This window comes from Phalacrocorax aristotelis, chromosome 2, assembly GCF_949628215.1.
Source record: "Phalacrocorax aristotelis chromosome 2, bGulAri2.1, whole genome shotgun sequence".
NCBI classification, from domain to species: Eukaryota; Metazoa; Chordata; class Aves; order Suliformes; family Phalacrocoracidae; genus Phalacrocorax; species Phalacrocorax aristotelis.
This window is the reverse complement of record NC_134277.1, coordinates 150399821-150423091: the sequence shown is the minus strand read 5'-3', so window position 1 is coordinate 150423091 and position 23271 is coordinate 150399821. Positions and strand designations below refer to the sequence as shown.

General features: G+C 33.3%; 1 protein-coding gene across 1 annotated transcript in view; it reads left to right on the top strand.

Annotated features, from left to right (window-relative positions):
* Positions 1–23271, top strand: part of CSMD3 (CUB and Sushi multiple domains 3) — a 614053-nt gene that overhangs the window by 368691 nt on the left and 222091 nt on the right. Inside the window, exons 25-28 of the mRNA XM_075085810.1 lie at positions 131–322; positions 4990–5116; positions 5902–6104; positions 19876–20067. Coding sequence (XP_074941911.1) covers positions 131–322; positions 4990–5116; positions 5902–6104; positions 19876–20067 — 714 coding nt within the window. The remainder of the gene's footprint in view (positions 1–130; positions 323–4989; positions 5117–5901; positions 6105–19875; positions 20068–23271) is intronic.

Genomic DNA, 23271 nt, shown 5'->3' with positions numbered 1-23271 from the left:
TTAGACTGTTTAAAAACAGAGAAGAACCCTTTAATTTCAGAAATTAATTTCAGAATTTCAGAAAGTTTTAATTTCATTAATGTATTTATCTGGTTGATTTTGTAACTACAATGTTTTATTCCCACCACAGGTTTTGAGCTTTCACATTGTGAGGACCCTGGTGTGCCACAGTTTGGGTATAAAATCAGTGACCAAGGCCATTTTGCTGGAAGCACTATAATTTATGGATGCAATCCAGGTTATACACTCCATGGAAGTAGCCTTCTAAAGTGTATGACTGGGGAAAGAAGGGCATGGGACTATCCTCTGCCATCCTGTATTGGTATTAGACTCTTATTTTTTTATTTACTTAAAGTATTATCTGAAAATAAGAAAGAAAATATTGTAAGGATTGTTAGATCTATGTGAAATCTGATCTGTATGTATACATATCTACTTACACATAGATTTGCAGATCTGTCTGCATAAATCTCATCTAAGACTATGTGAGTGGTGTTGCCTTCTTTAGGTTTAAAACAAATAGTAATTATTAAACATTTGTGCATACTGAAGTTCCTAATATGTGAAAATCTAGTTATAGTCAGAAAATAGTCAACATAAAAAGGCAGTTCGATCAGAAAGTCAGGACTATGTAAGTTTTATGAGGTGTTATAAAACTAATATATTTTTTCTAATTTTATATAAATAACATTAAGCTAGAAAACTTTTCATATATTTTCATATAAATACTATAAAATAAATTAAAATAAAAACTTAAAATTATGAAGTGATATAGAATTATATGGTATTTTTGTCACTTGGCTTCTGTTATGTTGCTGTGATGAATAACACAATATTTTACACTTTATTATAGTATTACAATCACTTTATAATTTGTGCAGTTATCTACAAGCTCCATTTCTTCTATAGGAGAGAAAAAAGAAGACAAGACTTAATCATTCTACTAATTTTTTTCTGTTTGCATCTCCCTTTATAGGAAATTGGGACTGAGTGAGTAAGGGAAGCAACAGGTGAAATGCACTTTGTGCCTAGATTTAGGTTTGACAGAAAACAGTGTACTTTAGCGTATCTTTATCAAGACACAAAGACCATTTAGGAAAAATATGCAGCAAATAAGAACTGAACAGCTCTCTAAGAGTAATAATTAGGGATAAATGCTTAAATCCCAGACTTGTGATGAGACTTAACTAATTTCTACATCATTTAGGATATGTAAAACCAAAGAACTAGGTGGAAGGCATGGTAATGGAATGTGCAAGTAGCAAATAAGAAGTGTACAAAGAACCTACAATGGAAATCGACATAAAAAGATCAAACAAAATTTGAAGGTGCTAGAAAGTTGAAATTAAAAGTTTGAACAACAAATTGTATTTTATGTTCCATTATAAGGATTAAAAATTGCGGGATGTATCACCACAGTACCACTCAGGGGGATATATATAGATATATATAGATATGGAGATATATATATATATATATATATACACGAGTGACTTCTTGCTTAGTTTTAAAACAAACTGAGGTAAATATGTCTCAAGTTATTCCTTCCTTTCTTTTTATTGATTATCTAGATTATGTACTGTGCACTGTTTACACTAACTGTGGGAGATTCAACTTTCTCATGTTCTAAGCAAATATTCAAAACCTAGTACAGTGCAAATCTAAAAGGTCTAGGGCAAGGGTCTCACTAGAATAGGCCACAGATGGGAGAGAAACACTGTTGCTGTTTGCCTCCTATATGATAGAGGCTGTTTGGAGGAAGGTCCCTGGATTTAGGTTATTCTGTCTGTCTCCAAAATAGATGCATACAGCTCAAAAGATACAAGTTGGCCACCTTGGATTAGGAAGTGAGCCAGATTCAGAGTTGATAGAAGCTAACAAAAAATGTCAACAAACTGAAATCCAAAGCTGAATCTGGATGTCACTTAAAAGTGATTATATGCTGCATATACTCAAGGTTTTATATTCTTTTTTGTTGCAGTGCTGGTAAACCATCCAACTCAAATCACTATCTTTCAAAAAAAATTACACAAATTAAGCACTCTATTAAGACTCTATAGAAACTACATTATAATTATTCCAAAACCTTCTGCATAGGTGAACCTATTTACAATGTGAATCAATATGTAGTATAAATTTCTTGAGTTTTAAATTAATCTTATTCAAAAAATATCTATTAGTTTGCTATTTACAGGGAGGTTACTTAACCATACAGTTCAGAATATCACGTATTTGCATGTATTGCTCTTCTTTATGCAAACAAAAGTACATAGATGTAATAATTTAAATGAACTTAGGAATTATTTATATAGATTTTGTTTATTTCAGTTAGGTATTTCATCATAGCCAAGTAGTAAAACATGTTACTTGCATCCAGAGAATTAAACAGTTGTAAAGCTGCTGTCTGTATCAGCAGTAGTATCCATCCCAACCTCAGGATTGCATAGATTTGTCTAAATAAATTTTAAAATAATTCTAATTTTTAAAAGTGAGTTTTTTGTAGAGACAAGCTTAAGAAATCAAAAAAGGTTCTGAATACCAAATGTTAATAATGACCTTAAATTCCACATACCTTCTACATCACTGCAGATGCTTTTAAATACTCTTGAAGGGGTGGAGTATGAATCCTATAAAAGGTCATAGATATTAGTTGATGTCTTCTTGGGCTGAAAAATATATATTAAAAGATTAATGATGTCTTAGTAACGATATAACATGAGGTAATAAACTAGAAGAGAACTGGGAAGCAGAACGGCAGTTAGGAAATGTGCAAGAAGATCAGTAAGAAAAAACATGATCAAATTAGATATGTTCCCCAAAGAAAACAATAAAATTGCATCTCAATGGTTTTTGTACAGGACTGAGACCTCTTTTAGATACCTCTTTAATATGTCCAAACAACAGCCTGAGTCTGAACATCTATTACTCATCCATGATCAAAACTGTTTTTGAGACTTTAAATTCAGTGATGGATTAAACAGCATGAGATGAAGAAGAATCAGCAGTTAAACTGTTTTAACTTTTCTTGTTTATAGGACTCTTTCCTTCAACATTCACTTTTAGTTAAAATCAGATTAAAACAAAGCTTCTTCGCAGCATTGATGCCCTTTATTTTTGGAGTACTTTTTTGAGTCAGGTAGCTGTATGCACTCAAGTCTCATGCTTACAAGAACTTGGTCCCAGCCCACCACAAGATTTTTTTTAGGGTCTACAGGTTGTTCAAACCCCAAGAATCTGTGAAAACAGTGATGCTTTGCATGAAATATTTTAGGTTGGCATGTACAAATAAAATTATTTCCTGGATATTTATGACCAATGTAAGTCAAGAGACAATTTAATTTGCTGCTACTATCAGAAATTGGCTCAAAAATGTTACTGTTCTTGTTTTAGTATCACTTTATTGAAGAATGTGATATTGACAACACTAACAAAACTGTTTTCAAGCAGTTATAGTAATCATAAATCTTAAACGTAGTAAATGTTACTAGACAACATACATGGAATTTGCAGGAAGAAATGTAGTATAATATATATTTCCTTTAACATCCATATCAGAATCTTTAGCATTGGCACTTGAAGGTAAAATTAAGATTTTTTTAATCACAATTGTCTTCATAGAAAGCAATCTGGAGAAGTAAGATAAAAAGGGTTTTGCTCTGTTACTTCTGATTGCAACAGGATGCTGCTTTCTGAGGAGTCACCTCTTGCACAGCTGATTCAGCAACAATCAAAACTGGGGAGATGGAACCTTGCTGGAGAGGCAGAAATAAACCACTGGGGAGAGGAAATCTTCAAAACTCACAATTAAAAACCAAACCGATTATCCTCTGTGAAAATTGGAAATTATAATTTAGTAGTTGTTCAGTGGTCCTGGATGATATTTAGTTAATTTAAAATTTAATTCAGTTTGTCAGTGAGTAATTTTTTCTTTATAGTGTACTCTATATTCTTACTCTACTAGAAGAATAACAGACTATGCTATCCTCTGAGCTGAATAATTACAAAATGTTTCTAGGAGTATTTAGGAATTAACAGATTGCCAAAGTAGTTTAAAAAGATATGAAAGGCCACCTGCCTCTGCAAATTTGCTTTTATTATGTCAGAAAAATCCATCAAGAGTAGCATTTCAATTATACTTTATCACGGAACTTACAGATCATAAGGTTATAAATCTCTCAACTAAATAGTTTAAGTGACGTTAAATCAAAATAAAACTGCATTTTAGCTATACCAAGAGATCTAATCGATGCATTATTTTGGCTTTGCACTTCACAAGAGAGAAAGCATTAGAGGGACTTTAAAATGAAGGACAGCAACACAGGAACACTTTAAAGGTCCCTGGGGTCTACATGGGGGGAAAAAAAAAACCAAACAGATTTTCTCAAAGATTAAGATTATTAAATACTCAGTTTTGCCTAATGACTGGCTGAGGCCATCTAAGAGGGAGCTACTTGCCATCTGTTATCCTCCAAGAAATATTGTGGCTTCACTGTGAGGACAAGTTTTGAGTAAGAAGTTTTACAACTTTTTTTTCTAGGCTGCAATGCTGATTTTCTCTCTGAATAACCTGCTTTTATTTAGTATGTTTCCTCTCTTAAAAAAAAAACAAACCCAACATATTTTATTTTGTTTTTACTAATTTATTTTGTTTTCTTAATTTAATTTTACTTTTTTAGTGTGACATGGTGTTCTTGGTTTGTGGGGTTTCTTTAAATAAAAGTCTATGTTCATTATATAATGGTATGTTTTCTAATTATTATGTCGTGTTCAAAATTATTAGAAAAACAGAAATATTCAAATAAAACCAAATTTACAGGTTCCTTTCCTAAGGCACTTCAAGTCCTTATATGTTGTTTTATAATCTTAGGGCATACAGTCAGTTTAGTTTTATCACTGATTCAGCAAGAGTGTAGATATATAAATTGATTGCTGGAAGACCATCTGTAATGAATTAAAAGTAACACACTGCGTAATGTTGTCTTTTATTAGCTGAATGTGGGGGCCGTTTTAAAGGAGAATCATCGGGAAGAATCTTATCTCCTGGCTATCCTTTTCCATATGACAACAATCTGCGTTGCATGTGGGTGATTGAAGTAGACCCAGGAAATATTGTCAGGTACTGAAAAAGAATCTTATAATTACAACAGACTTTTTGATTATATAATAATCAAATCTTGCCTGTACAGTGGAGAAAAAAAGTGACCTAGGATTTAAAATTTAAGATGCAGCTCAAGGCCAGAATTTTTGGCATTGTAAGTTTGAATATGTATGTTTGTGTTGAAACTGTCTTTTTCAATAATCATTTTGTGAAATGCTGAATTTTAAACCAATTCATATATGTATATTTGCAAATATATAAACAAACTATAACAGGTAATTGGCAATCTGATTAAAAATATTTAATACAAATGCTATTTTAATGCCAAAGTTATAAGACTGAATACGTAAAAAGTGCTGCAGTCATCAGAACCATTTAGTACAAGAGTCTACATTTTTTAAAAAAACCTTGTATTTCAATAGTTCATATCAGTTAGATGTTTATTCACACTATATCACTAATTGCATGAGTTTGCAGTTCTATTTAATTTGTTTTTATGAGAATGTGATACATAATATTGTCTTAAGAAAAGCAAAACTTTTCTGAAAGGATTATGTGGATACTTAGAGATTATTTGAATGGCTAAAGTAATATTTTATTTCATGGTAGACAAATATTGTTAGTATTTTTCTTTCAAATACATTTCTATATTGGGCTTTTATGCATCCAAACATAAAGGTGTGAACCATCATGGAAAACAGCCTTTGGAAATCAAAGTTTATTTGCTTTTTTGGTTTAGTTTTGTTGCTAAAGACATGTTGCATAAAATGAAAGCTGACAATAAAATCATGGTGTTCTTACAGCCTCCAATTTCTTGCGTTTGATACTGAGGCATCCCATGACATTCTACGAGTTTGGGATGGTCCACCTGAGAATGAGATGTTACTAAAAGAAATTAGTGGATCCCTTGTTCCTGAAGGCATTCACAGTACACTCAACATAGTAACTGTCCAGTTTGACACAGATTTTTATATCAGCAAATCTGGATTTGCCATACAGTTTTCAAGTAAGTTGATTAATTAATTTTATTTTTTTTTTTATAAAGTAGTTCACTCACGGATAATTGTAGTGCTGGGAACAACTTAAATCAGTTACAGTATTTCTGACTTTGTTAGGGAAAGAATTGGCCTAGACTTACAGATTTGTTATGAAGTTAGATTTTTATATTAAAACCAAAACAAAACAAAACAGCCAACAACCCACGCGTCTGTTTCTAGTTTGGCTTTGTTTCAAGGGCAGCTGGGGCAGTGCCAGAATGCTCATAGTTATGACTAGTGTCTTTCACAAGGGATGTATGTAATGTAGGCATGTTAAAGGCGTTATCATTTTCTAACCTGTTTCTGCTTTCAGAGACATCTGTGCAGAGTTTTCATTCCTGCTGTGCTTGTATAGGATGAAACGGAAAGTAGCACTGCAGGGACAGCAGTGCCCTTCTCCTTTTTGCATTCTAGCACTATTTCATCTTATTACAGGCAGGATGATGACAAATCTAAACAGTTACTAACTGTTATTAAACCCCTTTAGACAGTTTTAGTACTGAAACAGAACACCTCATTGAATGAGGTCCATTATGACCTTTTATTTCTGGTTAGTGAAATTTATATATATTTTTTCAAGATTAGCAGGATCTGTTCTAATATAATTTTGTCTAGCAGTAGCAATGTTTCTGACATGGGTTGAAACAGACTCTCGATGACATTATTTACCTTGTTGTGCTTCCTGTGCTTGGTAGCTTTATTAGCCCCTGTTTTCCCCTACTCTTACTCTTTCTATGTGTATGACAAATACACATGTGTGAACACAGTAATTTGAAGGAAGAATGATGTATGTGAATGACAGGGCAAAGTAAAAGATATTTAATTTGTAATGAAAGAGTGCCTCTGCTCCGTCTGGTTTTTGAAGCCATGAATAGAGTTTTTAATTCCTTGGCTCCAAAATATTTTTGCGATTTTACTACCTTACCCCCTTCCAAAGCCTGTTTGGGAGTCTCACATATCTGCTTTCCATCCTCAGACATGCTCCTTTTTCTAGTGTTGAGGCCAAAAAGGTAGAGGGGAGAACATTATGCACTACACTTATTCAGGCAGTCATTTAGGTTGAGTGGAAAAAGAGGTTGATGCAGACTAAGAATGGAGTTGCAAACAAAAATGGATGGGACATGGGAGTAAAGCCATAAAGCAGCTACTGATGTACTTCCAGTGCTTTACCTGAAAAGTGGTTTTAGAGTTTCATCTGAAAGGAGAAGTATTTTATTTAATTCTCCATGCTCTTGCAGTCTGTTGAGATCTAATTATGGCAGTTTAAAGGATCCATGACGTGTTACTGCCTCAGCATTTCTCTTACTCTTCAGTCCAGGTTCACAAAATCGAAGTGATCCTTCTCAAATACTTGATGTTGCACAGTCTGGGTATATATTCCCTATTGGAATCAGAGTGTTGTTTTGTTGTGGTTTTTTTTTCTAAGTTAAGATTTTAAAAATAATGTATAAATCGCTACACAACCTGAATTACACTACTGCTGTATGGACATATTATTTTACTAACCCGGAAAGAAAAGTATTTGAGGAGATGGAATAAAGAGAAAGATAATTCTATGCAACTTTGTTTCAAGCTTTCATATACTTTCTTTGAGTATATAATGTTGCCTGAGTGAAACAGACGGTGTCTGCATACTTTACCTACAGTGTAATTAACAAACAGGAAGCTCACACAGAGGAGGTATCTGCTTTTACTTTCCTCTTGACATTTCATGAAACTAGGTATGAGTATTTAACTGGCTTTTTGGCCTTTTTACCTCACGAGGAATGTTATTCAATGACAACAGATATTTTATGTTCAATCCTTTTTAAGACCTTGAATGTTTTTCTTAATATATTATTTTCTAAATCTTTACACTAAAAATCTGTTTCCAAAAAGTGGATTAACCTTCTTACCCATTCCGTACATTTTTTGATCTCATTTTAACAACTGTTCATACACATTTCTGCATCTGTCATTTATTTAATGAATGAAAATATTCACCATTGATAATGTGGTATAATTTGTATTTGACTCCTTTACAAATCATCAAATATATATAGAAAATTAATTTGTATCTGGTAAGATAAATTACAAGTGAGATAACATCCTTCATCAAATTACAGGGGGGGGGCGGGGGGGACAGAGGGAAATCCTAGAGAAGGCGAAATGTTATATAGATAGTAGAAAGAAAATTGTAATTTAATTAGTCTTATGTATTACAGCTGGTACTATTAGAATTGTCTCTATCTAGGGCTGCCCAACACAATCTTTACAAGGAACAAAGCTTTTAGTCTTTTAAAATTTAGGGTATAGGAAGGAGAAGTGAGTCAAAATGAGATTTTCTTGCCCATTACCTCGATCATTCTGTTTTGTTTGTTTCTTTTTGTTCTCTTGCCTTTTGGGGGAGAAAAAAACCTGAGATTTTGTTATCTGAAATAGTAGAACTATTGCCATGATTTTAACATTCATAATCTCTTTTCATAATTAGTTAACATGAAGGAAACTGTTTATTTTATGCTGAACTTCTAAGGAATACTGCAGAATTTTTTATGGCTGACAAGGATAAATTTTCTAAGAGGGTAAAATTGTGCATTACTCTAGAGGGAGAAGACAGTGATGGATCTGGGATAAAATAAGGAAGCTCAGCCTGCACATGCTGCTGTACTTTCCACCACCATCAAGTATTTAGGACTACTGAAAGTACAGCTTGTTTTATACATCTAATGTAAACAAAGAAATAAATGCCACTGCTCATTACTTCACTTCTCATCACTAGGCAGAGCAGATCTTTGGTCTAGTCCTGTCTTTGATGTGTAGTGTATAATTTTCTTGTTGGACATCTGCAAACCATGACTATGGAATCTCGTAATATAAACTTTAAAATCTTTCAGTTTCTGCGGTCTCCTTTGAGATGACAGTGAAGGAACGCAATAGAAAGCAGAGCCCATAAATCCTGAATCACAGAGTACACAATGATGTGTAATAAAGCAGAATATTTAAAAAACTTTGTATGTATGTGTAGAAGAAAAATAAGGAGTTCTGGGGGTTTAACAGTAACATTGCAGGATAAGGATTTTGGTACATGTCAAAATGGGATGAACAGATTGAATCATGTAGCCAGAGAACAGGTGCCAGAGGTCTTCCCTTAAATAAGAAGAGTGAAAGGTTGAAAATAGTTCACAAGCAGTATGCAAACAGGAAGCTGTATGCTACAGCATATCTTCTCTGAGCTGTTAGAGACAAAGAGTGAAGACCCCAATAGATACTGGAAAAACACCAATGAAATCAGCAGTAACTTCATTAGGTCAGTAAATTCTGGACAAAACAGAAAATTAGACCTTCAAGAAAAGTGAAGGAGAAAGAGAAGTGAACAAGTATGTATTTGCCAGAGACACACACTGTATATTTAAGGGTCAGACAGAAGCATTAAGCACAATGAAACATTTTCTTCAGCAGACATTGCCTCATGTCACCAAGCCGAAAGAAGTAGCTGAGAGAAGAAAAGACAGAAAAGGAAAACTGAAGAAAAGTTGAGTGAGAACATTAAAGTGCAAATAATTGTGTGTGCTTAAAATAATCTTTTTAGTCCCTTTAATATGCATGTGTAATATCAGATCTGATCCTACTGAGGTTGATGAGATTGTTTCCATAGATTCCAAGAGAATCTGGTATTACAGGAAATTTTCCTGTCTGCTAGCTTTAACAATTCAGGTGCCATTTATCATTTATGAAGAATGGAAGGATCTGTATTCAACTTTCACAGGCCATCATTTCTCCGTTAATAGTTGCACTACTGAGTCACTCAGCATTACAGACTGAATTCTGCTCAGGCCTAAGTGTGTAGTCACTTTTCTGACTAATTAAACAGCACACAATATAGAGCATTTCTGGAGCATTTTAAGGCAGCTAGGAAATGGTTTGAGTATTTGGGAGGTTTTTTTGTAAATAGATGCTCTAGCAGTACTTTATATCATGCAACAGCAATTTCTGTATAACAGGATATGCCTTAAAATGCTTGGATTTACTCTACTGTCACACTACAGCTGTCCCTCCTCATTTTAAGACTGGGTGAATAGCTGTTTGGAGTTGTCTGTGTAGACTACAGAAAAAAACCTAGAAAACTTGTGTCAGATACCTACCTGGATGGCTTAAGTTTGGAAATATTAATTTCCAGTCTATAATAATAACACATGATATTATTTTGATTACATGTAATGATTAAATGCTTACAAGTCAGCTTTCTATATTTAGTTTGTTTAGTGCTGATTTATGGCCACAATGTCTTCTAAATGTCTTGTGTTGGTTTTTTTTTTTTCAGTTGGTTGGTTGTTTACATTGTTGGGTGGGTTTTTTTGTTTGGTTTGTTTTTTTTTGTTGGATCTTTTTTTGTTCAAAGAAAGAGGTATTCACCACAGTCTCATTTAGGAAGATTTTTTGATGTTGAACACACCCTTTTGGTTTTTTTTTCTTTATTTTCTCCGGTTTTGCAGTAATAGAGATCTCTACTTCTGCCATGTTTAACTTGAAGGTGATCTGAGAATGGATTTGGTGAATTTAACTGTTTTCTTTCTCAGAGTGCTGTTTACTAGCACTGCTGGTATAGGGCTCACTTCCTAACAGCTTCACTTTTCTGGAGGCAGTAAGATAGTATTTATTCTTCCTCATGTCTATTCCATAGCAGAAACAGCTGTTCATCTAAAATGTTTTCATACTCTGGTTTGCTAATTTATTTCAACTTTGAGAGGATTCCTTTAGATTTAGAGATTTCAGGATGACTATTTTCCTATCAGAAATAGCTGTGAATGTTCATACTTCATAGCCCAGTGTTTTTGTTTTGCTGGGGGTGGTGTTGGTGTGCGTTTTCCTGGGGTTTTTTGTTTGTGTTTTTTTGGGTTTTTTTTGTTTGTTTTGTTTTGCATTTTTTTTTGGGGGGGGGGCTTGGTTTCATTTTGTTGTGGTTTGTGTTTAGCATCAAGAGGCTTAAAAGGAGAAGCCATTGAATAAATTTCTTTCCTTTAGTGAGCTGTTGCCTTTCTGCTAAGTAGCAGGTATTAGTAAAAGGAAAAATTACTTACAGGTTTTTGATGGCAAAAATGTCATTCCTGTCACAGGAATGTAAATGACATTAACTGCTCAGTAGCTGTTATCTCTTAGTTCAGTATACAGGATATGTGTATTTTATGGAGACAAATACTATGAGTTAGTGCTTCCCTGTAAAATGCCCTGATAATGGCTGGAGTTATGGTATGGATAGCTGAAAGCAGAAAGGAAGTATTGAAAGAAACAGAAAAATTTATAAGTACTTTTAAAATTATAAATAAATAAATAAACCTCTTTGCCATGTCACCATAAAAATAACTTATTTTAATTATATTGAACATTGAACATCCTCAATTTAAACACCATACAACATAGTTTGGCCAAACACTTGTGACTTACATCAATACAAAGCCTACTCACTCACCCTAAATTTACAGACACAGAGTTTAAAATAGACTTTGTCTGACTTGTGACATGACATTTTAGAGAGCTCAAGCTGATTTGGTTCCCAGCTGGGAATGTCATGTGTCTCAGATTGTTTTATGTTTGTCTTTCAGTTTAATGTATGTGAAATCTATTCTCTGTTGCTGAAAAATCTGCTGGTATGTTTTCTATTAAAGCAGTACAAAATTGAACACTGTACCTTAGGTTTCTCAGATAAAATCTGTCATTATGGTGGGTCACTTTACTTGAAAACAAAATCCATTACAGATTTTTATAATTGTCTATAAAACAAAATAAACTTGGAAGTGCAAAAATATCTTCATGTGGAATCATAATGTTATGAATGAAATTACTTTTCTGTTTCAGAAAAGATTCTCTTTAAGTTCCTCAACTTTTTCTCTTTGGTTAATCCAGTCTCTTTCATTAAATTCTTTAAAGTTAACTATTGTTCAAAATTGTGCACAAGACAGTCAAATGTTTCTATGCTAGTACATCTGTATAAATCTTTTAAATTATTCCAGATAAGATATGCTGAGGATTTAATTAATAACACATATTTTATTTTCCATTTTGTATTAGATAGTAAAAAATATATTCTAAAGTATATGGGTTAAGCTATTTTGTGTAACAGTTGTCTTCCTAACAGATAGCTGCGACATGAATAGAAGGGTTCTACAATTTGGTCTGTATCCACATAAGCAGTTGTATGATTTTAGTCACAGTAGCAATTCAGAGAATGAGGGAATAAGGAAGCCTCATCATCAAATAGTAGCCTACGCATAATAAAATAGTTTGCTTCTTTAGGCTCCTTTGGGACCAAAATGATGCCATGATGGACTGGATAAGAAGTATAATCTCACTGCTGCTTTCCCTTCTTTGCATTTCCATTACTACCAATAAGTGAGCAAAACTGCATGAGAACAGGCCTTGATACTTTTTGTCTTCTATGTACAAAGAAGCATCTCCCAAAATACTTGTCTTGTGGAGATTTCACCCTGAAAATTAGTCTTTGCATCCATACACTACACTGACTATTCAACAGCCCTTTTTTTTTGCAAACTTACATAGAAATACAAGCAAACTGCGGTGTGACTGGCAAATTCATTAGCTGAAGTTTACAGGAATTATTCTGATGAAACCATGTAAAGGTGACATTTTGCATCTTTAAATGTATATGAAGTTCATCCTGCCACATTGAAATATCTTTTTACAGTATGTTTTGCATGCAGGAGAGTAGTATTGAGCTTGTTTTGCAGTATTCTCCAAAAAGGTATCATCTTGTTAAGTATTTGGTACAAAACACAGATGATAAAAGTATGGAGCTGACATTCAATCATATGACTAGGGAAACCATTTTCCAATGGTAAATAACTGAGATGCCATAGTTATTTTGCTCTCTGTTTTTACTGACAATTTCTGGTATTATGTTAATGTTATTTTGGAGAGGCATTTTCTGTTCAACATTTTCCATATCAGTAGTTTCCTTTATTTAAGATCTGTGTGCCATCCTTTATAAATATACACAGGCATGCATATGCATGCATGTATGCACACACGTGTGCAAGTGAGTGAGCACACATACATGTGATGGGCTTTTTCCTGCAAGTACAGATACATCTTCAGGACTGTTATCGTTTTTCTGCACTCAGATTAGAGTAGAATGCATAAATGTACAGGAAGGACAGCTATTGTGAGAATTACCTTCTTTTTCTCCAAGGTCTTTTCCTCCTCTCACTTACGTATCTCTCATTTTCAGTCAATGAGTGTAACCATTTGTGTTTTTTCTATTGTATTTCTATTTTCTAACCAGTGTATTTTCTATTGTATGTAATCCATACCATAAGAAGGAAAGGTGTTTTGGAAGTTTTATTGCTAGCTTGTAATGGAATGAACGTATCACAAAAATGTATCTAGAGAGAAGTGATATTTTGTGAGAATGGCCAAAATATACTTATGTAAGTGAAATTCCTTGAAGGTATCTCAAACTATATTTACAGTTGATCAGTGAAACTTTGTCATGCTCTGTAACTACTCTTGCTGCCTTTTGAAAAGCTTTCACTAGAGGAATCCAGAGCCTCCTTTTCAAGTTGTAATTCTTTCAAATTCTATATGTGGATTTTTATATTCCATATACACCTTCTTCTTAAGATTTGAGAATAGTTCTTTAAATGGAGGTTATTTCAAGTTTGTCAGTTCATTGTATTTTCCTACTTTCCCTGATACCCCATTCCTGGTTAGGGCTGGGTGTTTTGTAACATAGTTAAAGGGAGACTTTGCTGCTATTTTATTGCCATAGAAACATTTTGTTTTTCTTAAAAGCATTCCAGTAAGATGCCTGACCTCCTAAAGGAGAGATCTGGAAAAGATATTTGACTGAAGGAATGCTTATCTTTCAGTCTTCTATATATGACTGTGGGAAAAATTATTTGTGGACTGGTAACTTCAGTTATTGGCTGAACATATTCAGACATGCCGTCTGAGATATAATTAATTTACATAGACAAATTTTAAAACCTTGCAAAAGAAAATAAAAATAAGAATCAGATCTTTATTCTTCTTTGTATTCCCATTGTTGTTCTGCGAAGGTGTTATCTGTATATGAGACTAAAGAAAACAGAAGCTGTTTTCTGGCAATGTTCTGCAACTTTTTGTGAGTGAAAGGAAATAGTATAATAGTATAGTAGTGTTTAGGAAAACATAGTATAATGCTTTCCTAAATAAAAAATTTTAGTTATCATAACAAAGATCAGAGTCATGACATTCAAGTGTATGGACAAAAGGTTACCAAATGAGGTCAATTCTGTACCATTGCCAAACTGTTTAATTATTATACAAAAAAAATTAAAGCAATAAGTCAATAAAAGCTGTATACAACAACAAAAACTGAGCAATCTGCCCCCTCTCTTCAGAGGATTTCAGTTCACCTAGAGTGCAAAATCAAGAACAAGGCAAACTAGCACTGCTGTTTTCTGTTGAACAACGGTTGCAACAGAACAGGTTGCACACTATTCTGTAAAGAATCACATTAAACAGATGTATTTTCACTCAGATAATCTTAATGATCCTTTCAGTAGAAAAGGTATTAAAAAATGGGTGATCATTGGTCAGATTATTTAATGCATGAGTAGCCCTTTTGTGTGGTCCAAGATCCTGGTTGGTGATTGTGTCTTTCTGAGAAGCTATTTCTGTCTCCCTGTATTCATATACATGCATAAAGAAATATGCCATCCGAAATAGGGATAGATCTGGTATAAAAAGCTTAAACCCCTATAGTTCAAAAAAAACCCCCTAAATGCTAAAACATGCAATCTAAATGAAATTAAGATTTTCAAAACACTTCTCCCCAGCTGGAATTCATTGCCAGCATGATTACACATTGTCACAGTATCCATTTTCTGCTAAGTTCCAGCAATTATCTGAAACCATATGTCAATTAATTTGGGGGGGGATGGGTTTCATACTCAGTGCCAAAGCTATGAGCAAATGCTTAAGGGATAATAGATGTTCAGAACTGAAGAGTTCATATTTATGGAAAAAGATCTACTTATGAGCTGCGAGAAAATAGCTCATAAGGTTGTCCAATAAGACATGGTAAGAGCTGTGTACTATTTCAGATAGTTTTAACAAAAAGCATTCTAACAACTAATGTGAATTGACAACAAAAACTATAAGAAAAAAATAAAACTAGATTATCTCATTAAACCTGTGTCTGTTATCTCCCTAAGAACTAAAATGTATCTGACAGTGAAATCAGATAAAGTCCCTTAGGAAAGAATTTGATCTCTACTGTTCCCCTGACAAAAAGAAGATGTGAGACGATACCAGATTACAGTGTAAGCAACACTTTTAAAACAAGTTCAACTGACAATTGATACTAAATACTTTTGACTGATAATCAGTAGAATGCATAAAATAATCTGGATACAAATTCTGAATATAATAGCAAAGAAATAATGTTTACATGTGCAGTTGGACAAGTAGACTGTGTTTTCCAAATTGAGTTGTCAGGTAAGCATTCTAAAGCTTATCATTATTGGTCATACAAACCATTGCTGTTGGAAACACAGAAGTATACATCTCCAGATTTCATAAAGATATATTATATATTTAATAACATGAGACTTGGCATCTATGGTAACCGTAAATTTGTGATGTCTTTCAGAACTACTTCTATTTTTGAGTCTTCCTGAGTTCTGAGAAGTAACATCAATATGCATTCTATCTTCTGCTTCAAATTAAACAGAAGAGATTTGAACTGTGATCTACACCAGTTTACTAATTGCTGTGGTTTGGAGTTTTTTGTTTTGGGGTTTTTGTTTTGTTTGGTTTTTTTCCCATGCAAAATAAACCTGACCTATCGTACACCTTCTAAATGACTTACTGTTGCAGAATCTGAGAGGAATGAAACCCAAAGTTAAGAGCCTAAGATGATGTAGCTAAGAGTTAGGTAAACAGAGAACTTGCCTAGACAACCTAGAAAACCTTGACTGTGGAAAAGGTTAAACTTTTTGTGAAGAGGTGCATTGTCCCAAATGAAATTCTGATTCTGTGATTTATTCTTAATATTTTCCCATATTAATCTTCAAAAAATAACTGACAAACTTAGAATCTATGAAGCCATGCAAAATCAACAAACTGAGTCTATGGTTAGAATTTACTTAAGAATTATAATGGCTATGCTCCTAAATCTCTGTTAGATCTACAGCAGAAACAGAAATTAAAAATAGACAAAAAAAAAAAAAAGTGTATCTATCTCAGCAGTGCTCCAGTTGGTAGAAGACTGAATAAAAACACTGTGGCTATTTTATTCTTTCTTCTTCAGGAAAAGTTGTATGGAAGGTTCGATTTGAGATAGCAAATACCAGGCTGACCTGATTCTCAGACAGTATTAGAGATGCAGGGAGACTGCAGTGTCCATATAGGTAAAGGTATTACATGGAGTCTGGGACAGATTGAATTTTGAAGGTGCAGTCTGTCAGGATAGGTTCAGGATGATGGAAGTTTGAAACACCAACATTTGTAGAAAGCCTTTATCTAAAGTGATAGGAGTTTAGAAGAACATGTTCATTTAAATAAACTAACAGTTTTTTTTACATGCTGCGTGTTATGAAGAGCTTGAAATTTGGAAGAATTAGAACTTATGCTCTGACTCTGTGCTCTGGGGGAAAAAAAAAGGAAAAAAATATTTTAAAAGTTTGTGTTTTTTTCCCTAATTCTCAAATGAACAGATAGAATTGCCCTTTCTTTTCTCTCCAGAAGACATGCACAAATTAATCAAAATGAAGAAGTAATTTTGCCCCAGGGTTGGGATTCAGAGTCTTTACTGATATTAGACTTGGCATGCATTAGAAAACTAAATTTAGAAATCACTTTTAACAGCAAGAAATCCCAAGACATTTATTATATTGATCCCAACATCAGTGGAGTCTATTATTGCCTTGTCACAGTTTTAATGCCATGTTTCAAAGTATCTTTCCTGCATGAAAATGAAGCTGTCATCTTAGGACATTACAGTCACATATCAAATTACCTGGACTGAATATACTTTACTGCATAAATAAAACGGTATAGATACTTCAGAAAGAGACAGAAAAAAAATGGGCCAAAGGTAGATAATGAAAAGAAATATTAAAAAATAAACAGAATAAAGAGGCAAACAGAACTGAGAATGCAGTACAGAACACACCCCATCCAGACAATTATAATAGAGATCTCTGGAATCAAACACAGGTTTTAACAGTAGTAATGATGGGCTAGAGTCAGGCACATGAAACAAATAAAGAGTAGAGCAGACATTACAGAAAACTGTGGTTAAGAAATTCCATTTGAATCTGCCTTTTGCATTCCAGCACTACAATGCAAAATCAGTCTTAAAGCAGTCTTTTAATTTTTATATAAAAATAATATGAATTTGCAAAGTTAATTCATATTTAATATGAATCTGCAAAGTTGATAAAAGAGTTATAGAATAGTTTAGGTTGGAAATGACCTCTGGAGACCTCTAGTCCAACTCCCTGGTCACAGAACAGTCAAACAGATAGGGCTGCTTAGGGCTTCGAATATCTCCTAGGTTGGAGATAACACAAATCCTCTGGGAAAAAAATTCTGGAAAAAAGGAGCAAGAAGTAGGTTGAACAGACATGCCGGTATGCAAGAAGGCTACTCTACATGGCAAACAAGGAAAAGATTATCAGTTTGGCATATATATCTTATATTATATAATTTGTATTATAATTTGTATAATTATTACTAAGTGATTAAAAAAACCCAAACAGCTTGTAACAGGAATTCCAAATAGAGCTGTGTGGCCCTTTAGCTTCTTTTCCAGCCATATACAATTCTTTTGCAGAATGATACAATCTAGTAAGAACAATATGATGTATAGCTAATAACAAATTTTGTAGCAACAACTTTCTCTCTTGAGCACTTCAAGACTGATTACAAATTCTGTGTGACTATCAGCCCTCTTTCTTCTAGAATTTATTTCAGTATGTTTTTAATAAAACACAGGAGTGTTACTCTACGGCAGGATTTGAAGCAGATAATATTTAAGTGGGCAGAACACAGTTTGTCTCCAATATGGCCTGATCTGATTGGCCAACACTACACAGAAGATGTAGTTTGTTCTGTGTTCTCAGCAGGGAGTAATACAGATTAATATAAGACTGGTTTTACTACTTGCTTAAGTCTAAGTTTACTGTAAGGATTTATTTTTTCTTCTGATCTGCATTGTTATCAACATTTCCATAGCTGATGAAATTTCACTCCTGTGTGATCTAGCTCCAGTATCTTACTCTCCTGCATACAACATTTGCAAGATCTGCTAGTATAGTGCAGTGAAATTTAGTAATTCCACATTTTAGTAATATTTTTTTCTAAATTAAAAACCAGCAGCTTATTTAAAGGAGCCCTGATCATTGTCTAAAGCAGAAATTTTAAAAAGTTACATGATTATATATTTTAAAAATCATTATCTTTCATTTATTATGCAGTAGTTAATATTTTAAAGAAGTATTTAATCTTTGAGGAATAAGGAGGAAAAATTTCCCAACCTTCTGGTCATAGCTGATTTTTGTGGGGGTTTATTGTGTTTTTTTCCCCCAGTTCTCAGGACATCTTATGTGGAAGAACAACCCCATAGAAAGCCCCATAAATTTATAGAGCTAATTCTTTTATTTTTTAATTAAGTATGTATTGGAAAGCAAGGTAGTTGGGGTTTTTTTTAGGGAAATAACCTATCTAGACCAAGATTTCTTCTTCAAAAAAAGTAAATATATAAACCACTTGCATTTCAGATCAATACATTGCTGTGTGTTGGTATTAGCTTCCCAGGAAGAGGGAATCTGAATTACATCTTAGTACAGCCAGTTTGCATTTATGTTACACAGATTGCTGAGCTGAGTGGGACCAGTTCCACAGGCAACTCTGGTATTTGTTATTTATTTGTACTACATTTAAAGCACTGCAGTTCTATAATGTAAGTAGGAAATAATATTTACTTAAATAAGCATTGTTGTGCTTACTTTTCACATAGGCTTACATATTTTGGTGAATAATATATTAAATAATATGTTGATCATAGTATGTTAAATCTATGGAAAATACCTATAAATCTCATACTTCTCTTGTAGTCATTGTGGTTATGAGTGTGGTCCTAGTAATAATCTGTACTTATGCATTATCTGTAGCTGTATAGTCTCTCAGACAATGTCCCTGTGTATTTTTTGTGTAGGTAATTTCTTTAATATTATTTTAAAAGCCTATCATGACAAGCACATGACTCATGTGCAAGGGTATAGATATGAGTGATCAAAGAAAAGCACTTCCAAATTCACTACTAAATGTTACACCATACTATGGAATTGTGGAGAACTGAATATGTGTACAAGCATAGCTTATGGGACAGCCTGAGGTTCTTAATCCATTCTTTCCATGATTCATATCAAAAATCCCTCTAAGTTAGAAGTGCTAAGTGCCCAGGGTACTAGGAAATCTGCCACTTTCCTTTTTACATATTGCAATGCTCCACAGAATGTTTTAAAAAAAAAAAATATTAAATGAAAAATTAGACACTTTAAATAATTAAAGCAGGTGGCAAAACATAATACTAGTACAAAACCAGTAGGTTGTTGGATGATTTCTCCAAATTTTTGAAGTGAGTAGGAAAATTTTGGATTTACAGAGTTTCCTGATTAGAAAAATATAATGGGGCAAAAATTGATTAAAAAGCTGACTTTTTCAAAGTTTCATTTTATTTTTTCCCTTCTCTGCTAGGTTCTGTAGCTACTGCCTGCCGTGATCCTGGTGTGCCCATGAATGGAACTAGAAACGGGGATGGAAGAGAACCTGGAGACACTGTCATTTTTCAGTGTGACCCTGGTTATGAACTGCAAGGAGATGAGAGAATAACTTGCATTCAAGTAGAAAATCGGTACTTCTGGCAGCCCAACCCACCAGTTTGTATAGGTATGCAGAAAAAAAATCAAATAATGCATTCCTAAATTTTGAAATTCTGGTGTAATGAATCACATTGCTCTAGGAACTTTCTCTGAAGAACAAATGCATACAAGTACTGGACATTTGATAAATTATTCTGTATAAAGCTCCAACAGACATTACCAAAACTTGTCCTCTGTAGTTGTCAGTATAACAGTTCTCATTCTTTCCCTCTCAAGTCCATATCATTTATAATCTGATGACCTATGACAGAGAAAGCAAGAAAGTCAATGTCAATGACACTATTAGCTTTGCCTTAAAACTTGAAAAATGGTGATGAGTGTGGAAGATTTGGTTAAAGTTCATGTGCCCATATGTACAAAATATCAGTCAGGTGACCTAGTAAATTTATAGATCAGGTAAAATTATGCAAGGGCTAAAGTAGGATGCAACAGGAAAGAATGAGAAGATGGTAGCCTAAATTCTCTATCAGTCTTCATTATTTTAAAAAGAACAATATTTTCATTAGCAAAAAATATAATGTACCACTTATTTCTGGAAATATTCCTCAGTTTCTAATGCTATTCTGATTAACACAGCTTGTATTAAATAGATTTTGAAAGCACTTAACTCAGTTAAATATATCATAATGAAAAGTAATAAGAAATTACAAAATTATCTAGCAGATAGTAGCCTTCCAGTAATCTTTTCTGAGGCTATCCTAATCATTATTGTTAACAATCTAGAAAACGTGTAAACCACCACTTCTAAAACCTGATGTAGAGGTAGAGTGATAAATAATCATGGGGTTACCCATCTGACTAGTTTGGAAAGTAATAAAATTATGCTTATTTCCATTTCTTTAATGCAGTTGAATGTGATATCATGATGTAGAATGATAGAAGATTTTGTCTCAGAGGACAGCAGCTGCTGACCTGAAATTCCCTACATACAGTAGCTAAAAAGCTTATCATGAAGATTTATTGGCCAAATATCAGGCATGAAGTTATTTTATATTGATTTCCTATAAAGATACATTTTTGGTGAATATTAGCTGCTAGAAGATTGAAGTAGGGTGTGCAAACCTTGGCTTGGATCCCAAAGAGTTCAAAATTGTCTGTTATAGTTCAGTATACTCTAAAGTTCATAAATATTTTTCCAAACTTGTAATATATTCACTTACTTTTTTTCCATGCTTCTACATCAGAACTGTACAAGGCTTAGTCTACACATAACTTCAACACCATCATGGTTTATCAAAGCCTTAAAAAAAAATAAACTTAATTTTGATGGATAAACAAGATAATTCCGGAGGTGTATTCTGTAGCATGTTCTACATTTACCTTATTATTTCTTTACACTCCAAAGTGTCTTCTTGAGCCTCCTAATTATTAATGCTCAACACTAGGTGAAAGTATTTGTTAATTGTTCTTACCTGTGGGACTGCCTTGGTTGTTTAGATTCCTTCAGTCTTGCCTATAACACAGTTTTAAGAACATCTTAGTTTCAAAGGTAATATAAATGGAAAATTACAAACAGCTAAATATTGATACACCTATTTGAATGAGTAATGATAATTAGAGATTATTCTACACTGAAGATATTCTGACAAACTATAAATTTGGCAGTAGGTCTCTGCCAAAAGACAGCCCTTTGGCTTATGCCTGTGGTGCCCAAAATAGCTAGGTGTTTTCCAATCCAATGAATTTAAGAATCTAATCTTTCTGGACCAGAATCTTAAATTATTGTATTTGTTTACTTTACTCAGGCAAAGCATTAAAAATACTGACATGCAAATGTCATTTTAGGATTCAAGTTTACTATACATTTAGATGAAGTAAAGACTGTCTCCCAGATGCTTCAGAATTTCTTCAGAGATTCATAGGTCAAACTTTGAATTTTTATTTTAATTGCAGTGTGGTTTGGTTTGGTTTTGTTTGAAGCAAGGTTTTGGTTTCTGTTTTTATATCTATGGAAAAGTTCTTTGTAAACAGTGAATTCCAGTGGTGCTTTCCTCAAAATGGGATCTATATGACACTGATGCAAAGGGAAAATTCAGCAGTTATTTAATATTTAATTACGATTATTTAAATATATCTTCAAACTAGATATAAGGAAGAAAGTTTTTTTTATGCTAAGAATGGTGAAGCACTTGAACAGGTTTCCCAGAGAGGTTGTAGATGTCCCATCCCTGGAAACATTCAGGTTGAACAGGGCTCTGGGAAACCTGATCTAGTTGAAGATGTTCCTGCTCATTGCAGGGAGGTTGGACTAGATGACCTTCAGAGGTCCCTTCCAACACAAACCAGTCTGTGATTCTATGGTTCTATGATTCTATATTTAATATCTCTTGTTTTAAAAAACAACTAATGAAACCATACATTCTGTTTCTTTTGTTAATAGGTATTTCAGTGAATAAATAAATTAATAAATTAATGTCAGAAATTTCTGGAACAGTACTTTGTTACCTTCCAGAAAAATTAAATAGGTTTTAGATAAAAAACAACCCAACCTGTACTTCTTCCCATAGAAACAATGAATGCTAAGATCACCATACAGACTGTCTGGCACAGTCTGTGATTATCACTTTGTCTACACAGGCATTTATAAAGACAGGTTGACGTAACCTACATCTAGTTTTCACTGTGTACTACATTAAAATACATTTTTCATAGTGTATTGACATTTGCCTTTCTTTTCTAGATAGGCTATTACATTTGTTTAGTCTTAGGTCTTATTTCTAATATCATAAAAGATAGGTGTCCTTTAAACTTTGTTTTCAGAGCTGGTCTGCCCTCAGTTGAAAACAGTTATGACACTTAATAATAACATTGCACACATTAAATTTAGAAAATTATTACTTCTGAAACACACAAGAATTTAATTCAAGCACACAGGGAAAGTCTTTAAACAACTTCAGAGAAGACAGTAAACTGGAAAACGCAACATCATCTAATAATATTTTTCATTACATGACGTTGACTTTCTCAGTTTACTATCTAATGAAATTAAAAAATAAAATAATCTAAAACTTCTGTATCTGAAGAAAATTCTACCAAGGAGATATTTCAGAAAGTTGAAGATTAATGGGAGGTTTTATTGCTGTTAATAGTATAGCTTGAAATAAAATACATTTTGACTGTCCAACTTTGTGTACTTTCCATTTATTCACTGGAGAGTCTTTGATTATCAGCTAGACCTTTGGAAGGATTAAATGAAAGAACCAGTGTCACT